Source organism: Corvus moneduloides, chromosome 7 (assembly GCF_009650955.1).
Source record: "Corvus moneduloides isolate bCorMon1 chromosome 7, bCorMon1.pri, whole genome shotgun sequence".
Classification (NCBI taxonomy): Eukaryota; Metazoa; Chordata; class Aves; order Passeriformes; family Corvidae; genus Corvus; species Corvus moneduloides.
In genome coordinates, this window is record NC_045482.1 from 20084508 (window position 1) to 20098392 (window position 13885).

Consider the following 13885-nt stretch of genomic DNA (forward strand, 5'->3'; position numbering starts at 1 on the left):
TCTTGCAGTATTTTGTTTCTTTGGTTTATACCCAAAAGAACACACTGGAGTAATTTCCACAGAAGGAGTCTAGAATATAAATATATATATATATACACACATAGGTTTAGAACACTCCTAAGCACAGAAGTGAGTAAGAAATAGATGACCAGGATTACATTAAAAATTTAATGATAATCGATTGCTGTATCAGCTGAGCTGTTCCAAAGGTGGATATTAATACTACAAAAATAAAATAACAATTAAGGATGAAGATCTTCTGTAAGATATCTGTAATGTGTTGTGAAAATAGTTCTAATTTTTATTGCAGAAATAGAAAGAAAGGCATTGCAAGTGAGGAAGTAAGCTAAGATTTGAAGGAAGATGAATCCTCTGTATTGTGTCATACATATCCATCTCTAACCTGGTCACTGTGTTACTGCAAGTGTCTAACTCTGCTCTTGTACAATCTCAGCTTTCTCCTGCGCAATTGTTAGAACTACAAGGCGAAGGATTTACAGTCTCAAGTGTGTGTCCTGAATGCTGACAGAACAGCTGCTTATCCTGCTGAGATGTATGTATGTGTGTATATATACACACACATACATACATATGTATATGTATGTGTGTAAAAAAGGTTGCAGCATAATAGCACCCAGATACTACAGATAGTAGTGGAATTGAATGGTTTTAGATGATGCACAGCCAAGAAGTAAAAATGGCCTTTAAAGATAGTCTTTACTTAAATATATAAATACAAACAATGGATAAATACCAAGCAGAAACTACAAATTAAAACAAACCAACCCAAAACACAAACACCAGTGTTGTCAGAATACATGTTTTGCATAGTAAACTTAAAGAAACTTACCTGCAAGGGGTTCCACTTCCCAGCCTTCCAGCACAGCACAAGAAGAAGGATAAACAAGCAGAGTAAGAAAGAGTAGGAAGCACTCTTTGAAGTCACTGGTATAATACAGACAGGACAGCTGAGGCTAGTAATTGCTAAAAGCAGAGGAGACTAAAGCGTGGCTTCCAGGCAAAATACAGCTCGTGAATGCACTGTCTTTCACAGAGTGAGTGGCAGATTCTGGGCTCTGCCAGTGCATGGCTGAGCTCTCCAGTACATTCATAGAAAGCAATTTTCTGGAGAACAATCTCATTCACTTTGGGGTCAGTCACATCAATGCGCTGTGCTCTTTAAGGGCAAAGTGCCCTGACTTTACATGACCTGTAAGCATTAGTTCTGCCATCTACACGTGAGCACTGCATCTGCACAGCAACTGTAATGAAGTGGGCATTTCTGGGAGTGACATCTTCCTGTCAAATGTACCAGTGGCAGCAAGACACTCAATTTTAGCCCCAACAGTCTTGCTCTGGGAATACTAGAAAGAAAATATATAGCTCTTTGCAATTCCTCATTAACACCAAAACCCAGAAGATATGTAACTTTGCCACTAGCAAAAGCAGCAGAATTTCATTCTGCATTATTATTGCTATCACTTCCAGCTGTGAAATGAACATTTTGCTAACAACTACTATAATGAAGAAAAACAGAACTGGAGGCCCCAAGAAAGCAGTTTATTTGTTGGGGTTTTTTAATCTGATTTCCCTAATGTAGCTTAGTGCAGTGTACCATGTTGTAAAAAAGAAGTGTGGAAGCACATATAAATACAATCATTATACAGAGTATTATTCGCTTATCTGACAATCATTAGGAGTGGGAAAAGGTTTCCAGGAAAGGAGAGTTTACCTAAAACAAGATGTGTCTTCAGTAGTGTGTTATGGATTAGGGGGAAAAAAAACCCAAACAAACATAAAATGACCTCTATTGATATTGAAAAACTTAAAATCATGAAACCGTGTTGTCTTACCTTGCCCTTTGAAATAGCTTTGTAGGCTGCCTTTATGATTAGGTAAGACCAGAAACAGTGCAGAATTTGAAGAACTATAAGCAGCACATTGAAGACCCACAAGGCAGGAAAATTGCCCAGAGCTTCATACAGTTCAAACAACGTTGTATTTAATATCCTAGAAGAAAAAAAAAATAATAACACTTTCCTTAAGCCAACAATCTCAAAGAAGTTATTTTTAAATCAAAATGACAAGTACTTGATTAGATGGGATCCACAAGGGCAGATGGTTTCCAAAGTAATAGTGACTTGGACTGAATCACACAGGTGTCTCCAGAGAGAAACATCAAAATGCTGCTTTCAATATTTAACTTAATTTGTAAACACTGCATATAGAAAACAAAGATCCTCAGTGTGCATTTCTTTTCTTCATCTGTCCAGCTAGAAGGTGCTGGTTGACTCAAACAACTCCTTCCCTGATTGAAAACAAAAATTACTGTATTACATGTTTTTTAAATAAAGTTATTCCATCTCAGCTGCCTCCAGTAGGGGTTTGGTGCCCCCATATTAGCCAATTTTTGCACAAAATCCAATTTGCATGCCACTTATGTACAACCAAGAGTGAGACTTTGCAGTTACATATAGGAGAGGTGAACAATGGGGCAGTGAGGGACAGGAGACCTTATTGCAGCCTTTTGATAATTAAAGGGGGCTTATAGGGCCTGTTGAGATAAAACAATGGCTAATGGTTTTAAGCTAAAAGAGGGTAGATTCAGACTAGATATAGAGAAAAGGATTTTTAGAATGAGGGTGATAAAACACTGGAACAGATTGCTCAGAGAGGTTGTAGACTCCCCATCCCTGGAAACATTCAAGGTCAGGTTGGAGCAACCTGATCTGGATGAAGATGTCTCTGATCATTGCAGGGGGGTTGGGCTAGATGACATTTAAAGATCCTCTGCAACCCATATCATTCTATGATTCTAAGAAGTTCAGGCAATTCTAGACATTTGAACCAAATTTTTGTGAATCAGCATTTCAGATGCAGGCAGTGAACTGATGTTATAATGCTTTCTGAAGCTTTGTGAATACAGCACTAACTTTCTGCCCAAATACTCTGCCACAGCAGATAATTTCAATCTGTATCTTAGCAAACAGCCTGAGAGCAGAGTGGAGAACACACAATAGAAACAATGGCATTTTTAAAAACAAATAATGATCTAGGAATGGCTGTTATGGAACGGGAGAAAAATAAGGCAATATAAGGGTTTGTCAACCTTCATCCATTTTCCCTGCTGATGCAGAAATTCATTTAAAACTCCACTGGCTTTCTGTTCTTCTGTCCTTGGTTTACATAAACCCTCCCTGATAGTCACTAGATGGCGCGTTTAGCCCGGCCAACACCGCAGGCTCGGGGCGCCAGCCGGGAAGGGGAGGCACCGGGACTCTGCACCGGCTCCAGAGCAGCACAGAACTCAGTGGAGAAGTTATGCATACTGGTCTCAGCTTTTTAATAAACAATCACACTTGCTACAATCCTTTCCAGCAACATAAAACCAGTTCAAGTAGTACTAACATGAAATATGTACAGACAACAAATCCAGAATACAACATTTAGTGGTAATGATTTATGTGTGTAATGCCATTGGTCAAAAATCAACCAGTGATTTCTAATACACTGGCCTTAATACTGTAGGGGTATTTCATAGTACTTCTACCTTTTTATTTTTGCCATCTTCCACTGAAATGCACATATGCTTCATAATTTATTGAGAACTTGATGTTTTATAACCTTCCTATACAGCTGTGTTTTTACACTGTCTTCTGTTTATGGTGTGAACACCAGAAAACGTTTTCCAGTTTGCAAAAACACCATTATATTATCGCTTCTGTCAGATAGAACTCTTCAGTCTCAGCTTTGTACAATTTGTTTTACCAGTGGTAGCTCTGTGTGTCACAGCAACACCCCACTTTACAGTTCAAGGGGACACTCGCATCATATCAAAACAGAGGTGGAGTCAGCACTGTTCTACTTCACCAGTGCTTACTGCAGTTCTAACCATTATATCAAATTCAAACTTGAAATCAACAACTCCTGTATATAAAGTTACCATTGTTTATACTCACCTGTGTTTATGTCTAAAATTTTATATGCTAGAGAATTGTAAATGAAGCTTCTGCAGGTTTCTGTTTATATTTTAATTAACTGGACCAAATTCATCTCTGGTGACTTCCACAGAAATCAAGTAAAAAAAAAAGCAGCATTAGAGATGCAGTTGGCCCACTCTTGCAGAAGTCAGGAAGACAGCAAGGCCAAAATGAATGCTTTTGGTACCAAAAGCAGTTGCATGTGCAAATGACTCACATAATGTGTATCAGACGGGGAAATAAGCCTCAATGAAAAAGCAGGCTTCCTTCTAATTTGCTCATGTCTGGCAAACTAAGGACAGGACTGGAATTCTCCATTAAATCTGCATAAAGGATCTCATTAATTGCTCAGCAAAGCTAAGAGGGTTCAGTGGTCTAATGTGCAGGCTAGGTGTGCACATGGAGCTAAGGCTATGTCTAAACACCTACAGAGCAGAAGATGAGTGGAAAATACAGAAAAATGCAGAGAAAAATGGAGGTAAGAAAACAAACTCTCAAATAAATAAATTATTTCATATTAAAAGTTTGAAATGGGGAGAAAAATTGTAAGGTTATTAGTCAGAATACACAGAGAAATTCTATTTGTAGAGACTGAGGAAGGAGGGGAGGGAAGACAGGTTAGATCGCTTTCCATCATTTTCACTGCTACAAGTATTCAATGGAAACATTTTAATCAACTACACAAATAATAGGGACTGGAAAAAGCAGCATGAGAATGGATTACATGGAGGAGGAAGTGCCTATAAGATGTATATACAAATAAATCCTAGATTAAAATACTCAGAAAAGCACTTCAATCTGTAAACATGCTTGCTGGAACTTTTCAAAGCTCTCCAGTAGTTAAATCCCAGCTTTTCATAATGAATGTATGTGCACATGTTGATTCTTGGGTATCTGACTTGAAGCAGCTGGACTTGATCTCACAGGGGAAAATCACTTTAAGCTGCAAGTGCTCTACCTTTCTGCTAACTTTTGTCAGCATTTCTCAGATCTTTGCAATTTGAAACTAAATGTTCACTTCTGCTTTTGAAAATAATTTCTGGACTGTTTTTTTTCTGAGCCCCTGGAAGATTTTGATAGCTGGAGAACACAACACAATCTCGTGGAAGGTATTCTTCCCTTGTTAAATGCATCTCAAGGAGGGTTGTGCACCTGGCTGTGAGAAGCACTCAGTTTACAATATTGAATTAAGCAGTATGGCTGATGAAAGCAAATAAAAATAAATTCACCACTTAAGATCCAATCTACTCTTACAGAAATCTGTGGTATTTATTTAGGAATGCTGCCACAATATCTGAGCCACTGGGAGAGAAAATCCTGTACTTACTGTACTACCACTCTAATTAAACACTCAGAACAAAATGAACACATTTTCAACAACTACTGAACAATCACCTGCAACACATCAACAGTAACACAGGCTTTTCCTCTACTCTGTAACTCTTTATCTAGCCAGCAAAGCAGTACTTGGGAGACTAGAGGTAAAAGACCCACATTTTGACTCATCAAGGTAACACTCCCATCCCACAATTTAGTGGGCCCAAGTCCAGGCTCTTGGGTTTCAGCTACTAATTCTCGGCAAGTCGATCCCTTATCTTGCACCAAGGATGAAAGGAAAACCTGGAGATGAAGGAAGAGATATAAAGAAAGAGAGGAATGGGTGGAAGAGCAAAATGCTTATTTATATTTGTGTAAGAACTGACAAAAATGTGCTGTTTGCTTCTGAAAGGGCCCAGAGAAGGATGAAAAGAGGTGAAAAGGAGGATCATGTGAAAGGAGTAGGTATTCTTCCAGACAAGCAAGAAATTAGATCAGAATGATCATAGCAGGATGATGGGCACTATTTTCACATCCAATGGGAGCAGAAACTGCAGCTGAAATTAGTGCTACTCCAAGTTGCCTTAGCTTCTGCAGCACTGTCCAGTGACCAACACACTGTGCATGCAACATGCTGAATTAAAGTCACTTCGTTAACACAGCACAATAGACAGAAGTCTCAAAATATGACCAAGGACAGCACAATATGATACCAGCTTGTCTAAATAACTCAGAATTAATGTCTTTATCTCCTTAAAGTGTGTATTAGACAACAGTATTCTATATTGCACCATAACCACCTGTATTGGGCCACCTTTCAATACTGCATACATTACCAAGAAAGTAGGTAATTACATTTATGTAATTACGTAGTTACATTAATTATCCCATTTAGTGCAAGTAACTCAACAATACTCCTACCAGCAATGCTTCAAAGCTTCTGCCTTTTTTGTAATTTTTCCTTTAAAAACCCAAACAATTGCACTTACTTCCGCCCCCAAAAGAGTAGTCTATTCTTCATTATATGTGGTAAAAAGTGACTACGACCAAACAACAAAGAGTCAGCAGTTCTAAACTGTGGATTTAGCTGTCGTATTAACTTATGTGATCTAAGAAATTTTCAAATTTCTTTACACAGTTCATTTTCTGTTAAAGATGGACACAAAGTATTGGCACACCTTGTTGGCCACATATAGATGCTGTAAGAATTAGCTTGTTTATAAAACACTGTGGACTACTTCCTTAACAGATGCCATAAAACTGATAGGTAGAAAAAAATAAAACTGAGATTCACAGATAAATGAAGAGCAGTAGAGTGTGAGAGCACATGTATGTGCACATGTTGATCAGCCACAGGATGATAAATCAGATACATTTCATCAGTGGTCAAGATTTATCTCTGAGATTCAGACCTTGACTGAAACCTAATAGGACTTCTTATCCCAGGCTGTCCTAGTTACTTTTAATGACAGTGCTACACAACAGACTTTACACACAGATATTTCTGCATGAGACTTCAAATGAGTTAAACAGCTTTTTACCTGAGAAGTGTATGGAATGATACACAAAACAGTCATCAAATTGAGGACGCTTTGGTCTGTAGCACTCTATGTACTGGAGTCTTCAAGCTGCAGTGCAGCTAAATATTTAATTCTAGCAAATCCAGTACATAAAGGGCTATACTGCCAGGTGTTTCATCTAAGTTTCAGCTTGGCCAGCTGCTGTGTCTATATCACTGTTCTGCTTCTTGGATCTTGCTGAGTGGGAGAACAAGCTTGTTTCCCTTTTCAGATCCTGCTGTTTTACATTTTCAGCCCTCCAGAGTATCAGTGCATGGCAATACAATGAGACCCACTATGAACAGAGAAGAGTCAGATGAACCAGTCACCCACATGCAAGCAATGAAGCAGGGAAAGCAGGACTGGGAGAGAGAGAGAGAGAGAGATGATCTTTCAACAGCATCTCAGACTGATTCATCAGATTGGTTGGTTGGTGGTGCTCATTACCCTCCTTCTTTTAGACAACTGATGAAAGATCTCTGCAAAATGCAGTGACAGAAAGAACATAAACTATTGAGTCAGTATTCAGAGCAACGTTAAATCCACACACTTCATTTTTATCAGTGAGGTCGCCATCACATGGCATTCTCCTCACCCACAGCAGCCCCACATCAGAGGATTTCCTGACATGGTACTAATACATGCTCAGCTGCTGTGGAGATGGGTGGCTCCTGTCCTAACACTAATCAGGAACAATACGTCTTTGCAGAAATTACAGACCTGCCACTGATTCTGTGTTATTTTAAGCCCTTTGCAGATCAATAGGATTTCCAATTACTTAACTAAAATGATGGGAGCAGGCAGGAAATTATTCATGTTTGATGTACTGTAGAAGAGACCATTCTGATCAAGCTGTCACTGTCCTGGTTTCAGCTGTGCTTTTCACTCAATTCCTTCTCATCAGCAGTTACTGCTCCTGAGCTGATTCTGCAGACACTGGTATGAATAGTAGCATTTACACTCTTGTGGATAGAAAAAAGATACAAGGTCATAGACACCTTCACAATCCAAGCTCAAACCTCAGAAGAGTCCTTCAATAGATGCCAGGATATGGAGACAACTCAAATTTCCTAGCAGAGTGTAATTATACTCAGCAAGATGTTGTATCAGTAATGTGTTATGGCAAAATGTTTGTGTAAAGGCCCATGATAATAACTCAGAGCTACTGAGGAACTATGTTATGCTAAGAATGACACTTCCAAATCTGAAGATTTTCAGGGACATATAAAACTTTTATATGAGCAACAGAGAACACATATCAAGATCCATTTGCCTGGAGTTCATGTTATTCTCCAAAGAGGAAAAGCATTTGTTGTAAACTATAGTTTCCAGTCTTGGCTAAACAGAGTATCAGTATAAGAAAGCCTTCCTCATGCCCCTTTCTGTTGACTAAAAATAAGTGCAGTTGTGTTTAACTATATGCCACATCAATGTCTGTGAAATCATCCCTAAACAGTTTTCAGTTTAATCCAATTTTCTTAATAGTTATCTATACTTTCAGAGATATTATGGGTCAAACTCTGCCACTGTACAACACTGATGAAACCTATAGAATGTGCTCACTTACATGGGGGCTGGGTTTCTCCCAAGGTGCTCAGCCACAGTGACCTCGTTCTAGCTGAACACAAATGAGATGCCAGCTCCACCACGGCTGTTGATCATGGTGTTCAAAAGTAATTTACTATTTCAAGCTGTAAGTTAACTTACGGGCTTTTGTAGAGCTATGATTTTTGCATCCTACATACAGCAGAAACTTGCAGTGAACCAGTAGCATTGTTCTGCTTTTGTATTGACTCTGTAGCACCACAAAATACGTGTCAGTAACAGCAAACCCTGGTGCTAAAGATACCTCTAAGAGAAAAGGGGCTGAGAAGAGGCAGAACGTTTGCACAAGTTCAAACTACCTACCTGAGCTGATTTAAAAGTGGCTAAGATGTCTGGCCACAAGAAAAATGCCCATGCTGCTTCCCTTGCCCTGACACATTTACACTTGGCAGAATAATTCTGAGCAAGAGAAGTGCCACTGCACAGGTATCTGTCCTGTTTCCAATTGGAGCACAGGTTTTAGACAGGACATTTTCTTAATAAAAGGAGAAGTGAGAAGACCAGCTGAATAGGCTATCCTTGAAAACAGAAAGCATTATTATAGCCACAGAGTACAGTCTGTAGAAACTAAAAATGAGGATAAGAATCAGATTTAGAAGCCTGATGAAATAATTTTTTTCCTGCTGTGATCACATGAAAATTTTAAAAATGGAAACACTGAGCAAATGCCACTTTTTGTTATTTACACTGCAAGCCCACAATGCTGAATGACACCTCTAACCTTTCCATTTCTTATAGCTTCCCTGTAAATAGCTGGAACAGTATTAACCTGGTACTCCAAAGATTTCATCTTTGCTTCTTGTAAAACTCCAGAGGCCTGAGTTCACAAATGCTGTAAACAATTTGAGGAAATAAAATAACTAGGCCTTAGAAAGGATAACATCTGATAACGTTTTGTCAGAAGCAGATGGGATGACAACATTATATATGCTCTGCTAAAGAGTAAGACAAGAGTTGTGAGTAAATTTATAGAGACTTCATTAATTAAACCTTCTTTTTAATCCATAAATTGAAGTCTATGAGTTCTTTGAATATACTGCTGTTATTTTGCCAAAACCTTGTTATTAAATGCTCTTGATAAACTGATTGATTATAAGTTGCCTGCTGAAGCTACAAACAGATTGAAATGTAAGCACATCAGATAGATAATTTCTGCTAGTTCTACAGCATCCACTCAATGACAGCATGAATAGCATCAGGAATCAAGTATCAAAATCATAATTTATACCTTCAGTATCTGCTACAAGCAACTTATGATTGTGCTCTGGTTTAGACAATATTCTGAGCAAAATGAGGTTGAGACAGTGTCAGAAGAGAATTAATTAATTAATTAGAACGTTATTTTATTATACCAGCTGGGCTAGGAAGGTTTACAGTCCAACAAGAGTGTAACTAACACCATCACAAAACAACTGTGTTCATTCAGAGTCCAGACAAGGTCTGGACAGCTGGGATTCATCTGGCTACTTGAATTCTTACTATGTCAAGTAACTGACCAGGACTCTTGCTTTAACTACTGCCTACATACTGCTTTGGCACAGTAGGGTGCTTTTAAGGGTAAGTTGGAGCTTTCTGTTTTACCAGTATGTTCAGAGGAGTGAAGCAGGGTGACTCTGCTGGGGTCCACATGCTGTCTTCCCACACAATATACATCCTCCAAGGGCCAATCAGGAGAAAACATCCCAGGAAAGAAAACTAGCATGAAGGAGGACAATTCAACTTCACTGCTTGTTAAGAGCTGCACAAACCCAGTCAAAGAACAGCTAAAGAACAAAGCTAGGAAAAAGAGAGGATCAGCAAATTTTTGCAGCAGCTGCTACTTATAGGGGTTCTGCACTGCCCTATTTGCTCAAAAAGAAGCTGCTTCCAGGATAAAAGAAAGAACAGTGCAAACTGGCAATACTGTATCACTACTTGGAAACACAGCGTGTACATTAACAACATGGCTATGGCCCACACTAGTGCTCAACCAATGATGGAACTCAGGAGGAGCTACTCGGCCAGTCATGCCGAGATGACGGAAAGTCTGGTAATAAGTGACTAGGGTTCATTACAGCTCACCATGTGAACAGAAGTTAGTTGTAACTCCTAAAGAATCACACCAGGCTTTTCTGGTTCATGCAGATACTCACTGCCATGTAAAGGCAACTAGAAATCAGCTATGAGCCAGACTGTGTGTACAGTCATGAATGAGTTTTTAAAATGAAAGAATAGCAAGAAACAAAGTTGTTCTTCTGAGGATTGGCTGACCCATACTTATACGAGGTACATTGGCACCAAAATCTCATTTAGCAGCCATACACTGCAGTTGATGTGGAGACATACACCTGAAACAGCTTTGAATTTTAACAGTGAGAGTTATTTTTTTCCATTTTTTCCCCAGCATATTTCCAAACAGACTAACAAACAGAAGATCCAGTTAAGATGCACCTACTGACATCAAACAAGACTATACCAACTATTCAAAGTAGTTGACTGTCCATCCACACAGCTTTTAATGTGATATAATACTCTGGACACTGACAGTGTATGAAGAGATCAAGAACAGAACAGCATAATACGGACTACCTGGATTATACCAAATTTGCCTAGATGAGAATTTGGGGGACAGCATATGCAGAACATGACCTCTGCTCTTTATAGCCCGCTTAAATCAGGCTTTCATTTAAATCTGCAATGTTAAGGCACTATTTTACATTTCTCAGTGCATGTATGCAATATGTGCATGCTGAGACCTCACAGATCACATGAACTCCAAGGCTGTTTGCTTGTGTCCTTGCCTTTTGAGAGCAGTACTTGTCAGCAACACTTCCCTGCAACACAGTTTTTTACCTCCCAGACAATATAACTCATTATAAAAGTAATCAAAAGAAGCGAAAAACTCAGGAAAATTGCATCCTAGTAACTAGTTAGAGCAATTTGGAAGAACCTGAATTTACCTGGCTTGGTGCCTTAACCTGGTAAATATAAACCCAGCTTCCCTTACAGCTTGAGGTAACTGCTTCACCCAGCCTGATTAGATTAGCCAAGGCCTTGCACAATTTATATTGATTTTTTGGTTTGAGATTGCTTTCCTTCTCCTTACAATTCTGTATCCCCTGAGAAGGCATCATGTTCCCCCTGACTCATGGAGAGTTGTGTTCCATGTTGTAATTTGCTAGAACAGTGATTATGTACAAGTGGGAGAATTTCACAAGCAAAATGTCTTGTCAGTGAAAATAGCAGCTTTACTCCTACATTCACTTAGCAGCAGGAGGCAGAAAGTATCCTGGTGTTTTTGAATTATTGCTGAAATGAACTCCAGATGCCGCAGAAAGACTGCTAAATATATACCTAATTGCCAGTTTCTTTTGTCTTAGCCCTGCTGTTAAACACCCTTCAAACAACAGCATTTGATACATTCTGAATTCTTTATGAGCACCTTTATGCAAAATTAAAAGGCACTTATGCAAAGCGGCAGCACAACAGCACACCAGTGCTTCGGAAGTGACGTTTCTGGAAGCCTGTCTTGGGTATTCACCTTCCTGTGTGGGGGAAGTTTTCTTATAAATTACAGTCTTCCTTTTACATTACATGCACACTGATTTTATACCTCTCAGCTTTTACGCTAGAAAAATTTGCATATTTATGTAATATTAATCAGGCACCAAATTTTGCTATTTTGAATTTTCAGCAAAGGAGAGCAAAACTATGCTTCCTGGCCTGCTGCCGCTCCAGTGAGTCATCTTTGCTGACATGCAAACTAATAGGGGTGAAGATTTAGAATTGCTGTTTCATAGAGGAAAAGGATTTGGGAGAGACAAGCTCATGCATCCCATGGTTCATCCCTGCTTAACTCTGACTCCCACAAGTGTTGCCTACAGTACAGCTGAGAACAATGAAACTGCCTTTGGCTGTATCTAAGGGTAGCCATTAGGAATACATACATCAAGGCTTTGGTCTGGAAATAAAATGGTCTTAAAAAATCAAAGATCATACATACACACTAAACTATCTGCATGCTCAAATAAATAAATGTATTTTTCATTGATTAAGGGATTTCCTGGTTCGGGCTGGCATAGACTTAGTTTTCTTTATAGTAGGGAGTACAGGGCTATATTCTGGATTTGTGCTGGAAACAGTGTTGGTAATTCCAAGATGTTTTTGCCATTGCTGAGCAGTGCTCCCACAGAGCAAAGGCATTTTCTGCTCCTCACACGTCCCACCAGTGAGGAGAATGGAGGTGCACAAGGAGTTAGAAGGGGACACAGCTGGGAGAGCTGCCCCCAGCTGACAACAGGGATATCCCCACACCATATGGTGTCATACTCAGCATACAAACCTGGGGGAAGAAGGAGGAAGGGGATCATATTTAGAGTGTCAGTGTTTGCATTCCCAGGTCACCAATACCCATAGAGCCCTGGCTGTCCTGGAGATGGCTGAACACCTGCCAGCCTGTGGGAAGTGGTGGATGAAAGCCTTGTTTGGCTTTGCTTGTGTGCACAGCTCTTGCCTTACCTATTGAACTGTTTTTAGCTCATGAGTTGTCTCACTTTTACCCTCCTGATTCTCTCCCTCATCTCACTGGTGGGAAGTGAGTGAGCAGCTTCATGGGGCTTTTTTGGCAGCTGGGGCTAAACCATGACAAGGCAGAGGGATCACCAGGGTAACCACTCTGGTTGTGACAGGGAGTGCATAGCACACTGTCAGCTGCTGCATTCCTGTCAGTGGACAATCCCTGGCTCAGTTTTGTTTACACTCTCCCTTCATGTATTTCTATATTAATAATACCTGTTTTGAGCTTTCTCTTTCCTGTGCTAAACAGTCCTGCCTGTCTCAGCCTTTCCTCATGTGAGAGGTGCTCCAGTTCCCTAATCAATCTTGGTGACTATTTTCTGGACTGTCTCCAGTAGCTTTGTGTCTCTCTGGTGCTGGGGAGGCCAGAACTGGGCACAGTGCTCTACATGTGGCCTCACCAGGGCTGGTAGAAAGGAAGGATCACCCCTCCTAATGCAGCCCAGGATACCACCAGCCTTTGCTACCACGAGGGCACAGTGCCAGGCTCGTGTTCACCTTGGTGCCCACTGGAACCCTCAGTTCCTGTGGCGCAAGGCAGCTTTCCTGATGGTCAGCCCCCAGCAAATACTGGTGCAGGACTCTGCACTGCTTTTGCTGAACTTCTGAGGTTCCTGTTGGCTGTATCTCCAGCTTGTTGAGGTTCCTTCCCTTTGGATGGCAGCACAACCCTGTGGTGTACCAGCCATTCCTCACAGGTTGGAATATGAGCACACTTGCCGAGGGTGCACTCTGCCTCACCATCCAGTAATTATTGGATTATGTAATTACAAGACAGTTATTTCATCATAGAAGGTTATCAGGTTGGCCAAGTGTGATTTCCCCTTTGCAAACCCATCCAGCCCTCATCTGACTGAGCCTTCCCTTAAG

General features: G+C 40.1%; 1 protein-coding gene across 2 annotated transcripts in view; it reads right to left on the reverse strand.

Moving 5' to 3' along the window:
• Window positions 1-13885, reverse strand: part of CERS6 (ceramide synthase 6) — a 112924-nt gene that overhangs the window by 7838 nt on the left and 91201 nt on the right. The window contains exons 9-10 of one of the 2 annotated variants that reach the window (XM_032113750.1): window positions 1854-2010; window positions 851-874 (exon numbers count right to left, since the gene is read on the reverse strand). In XM_032113750.1, coding sequence (XP_031969641.1) covers window positions 851-874; window positions 1854-2010 — 181 coding nt within the window. The remainder of the gene's footprint in view (window positions 1-850; window positions 875-1853; window positions 2011-13885) is intronic. The other variant, XM_032113751.1, reaches the window with a different exon arrangement.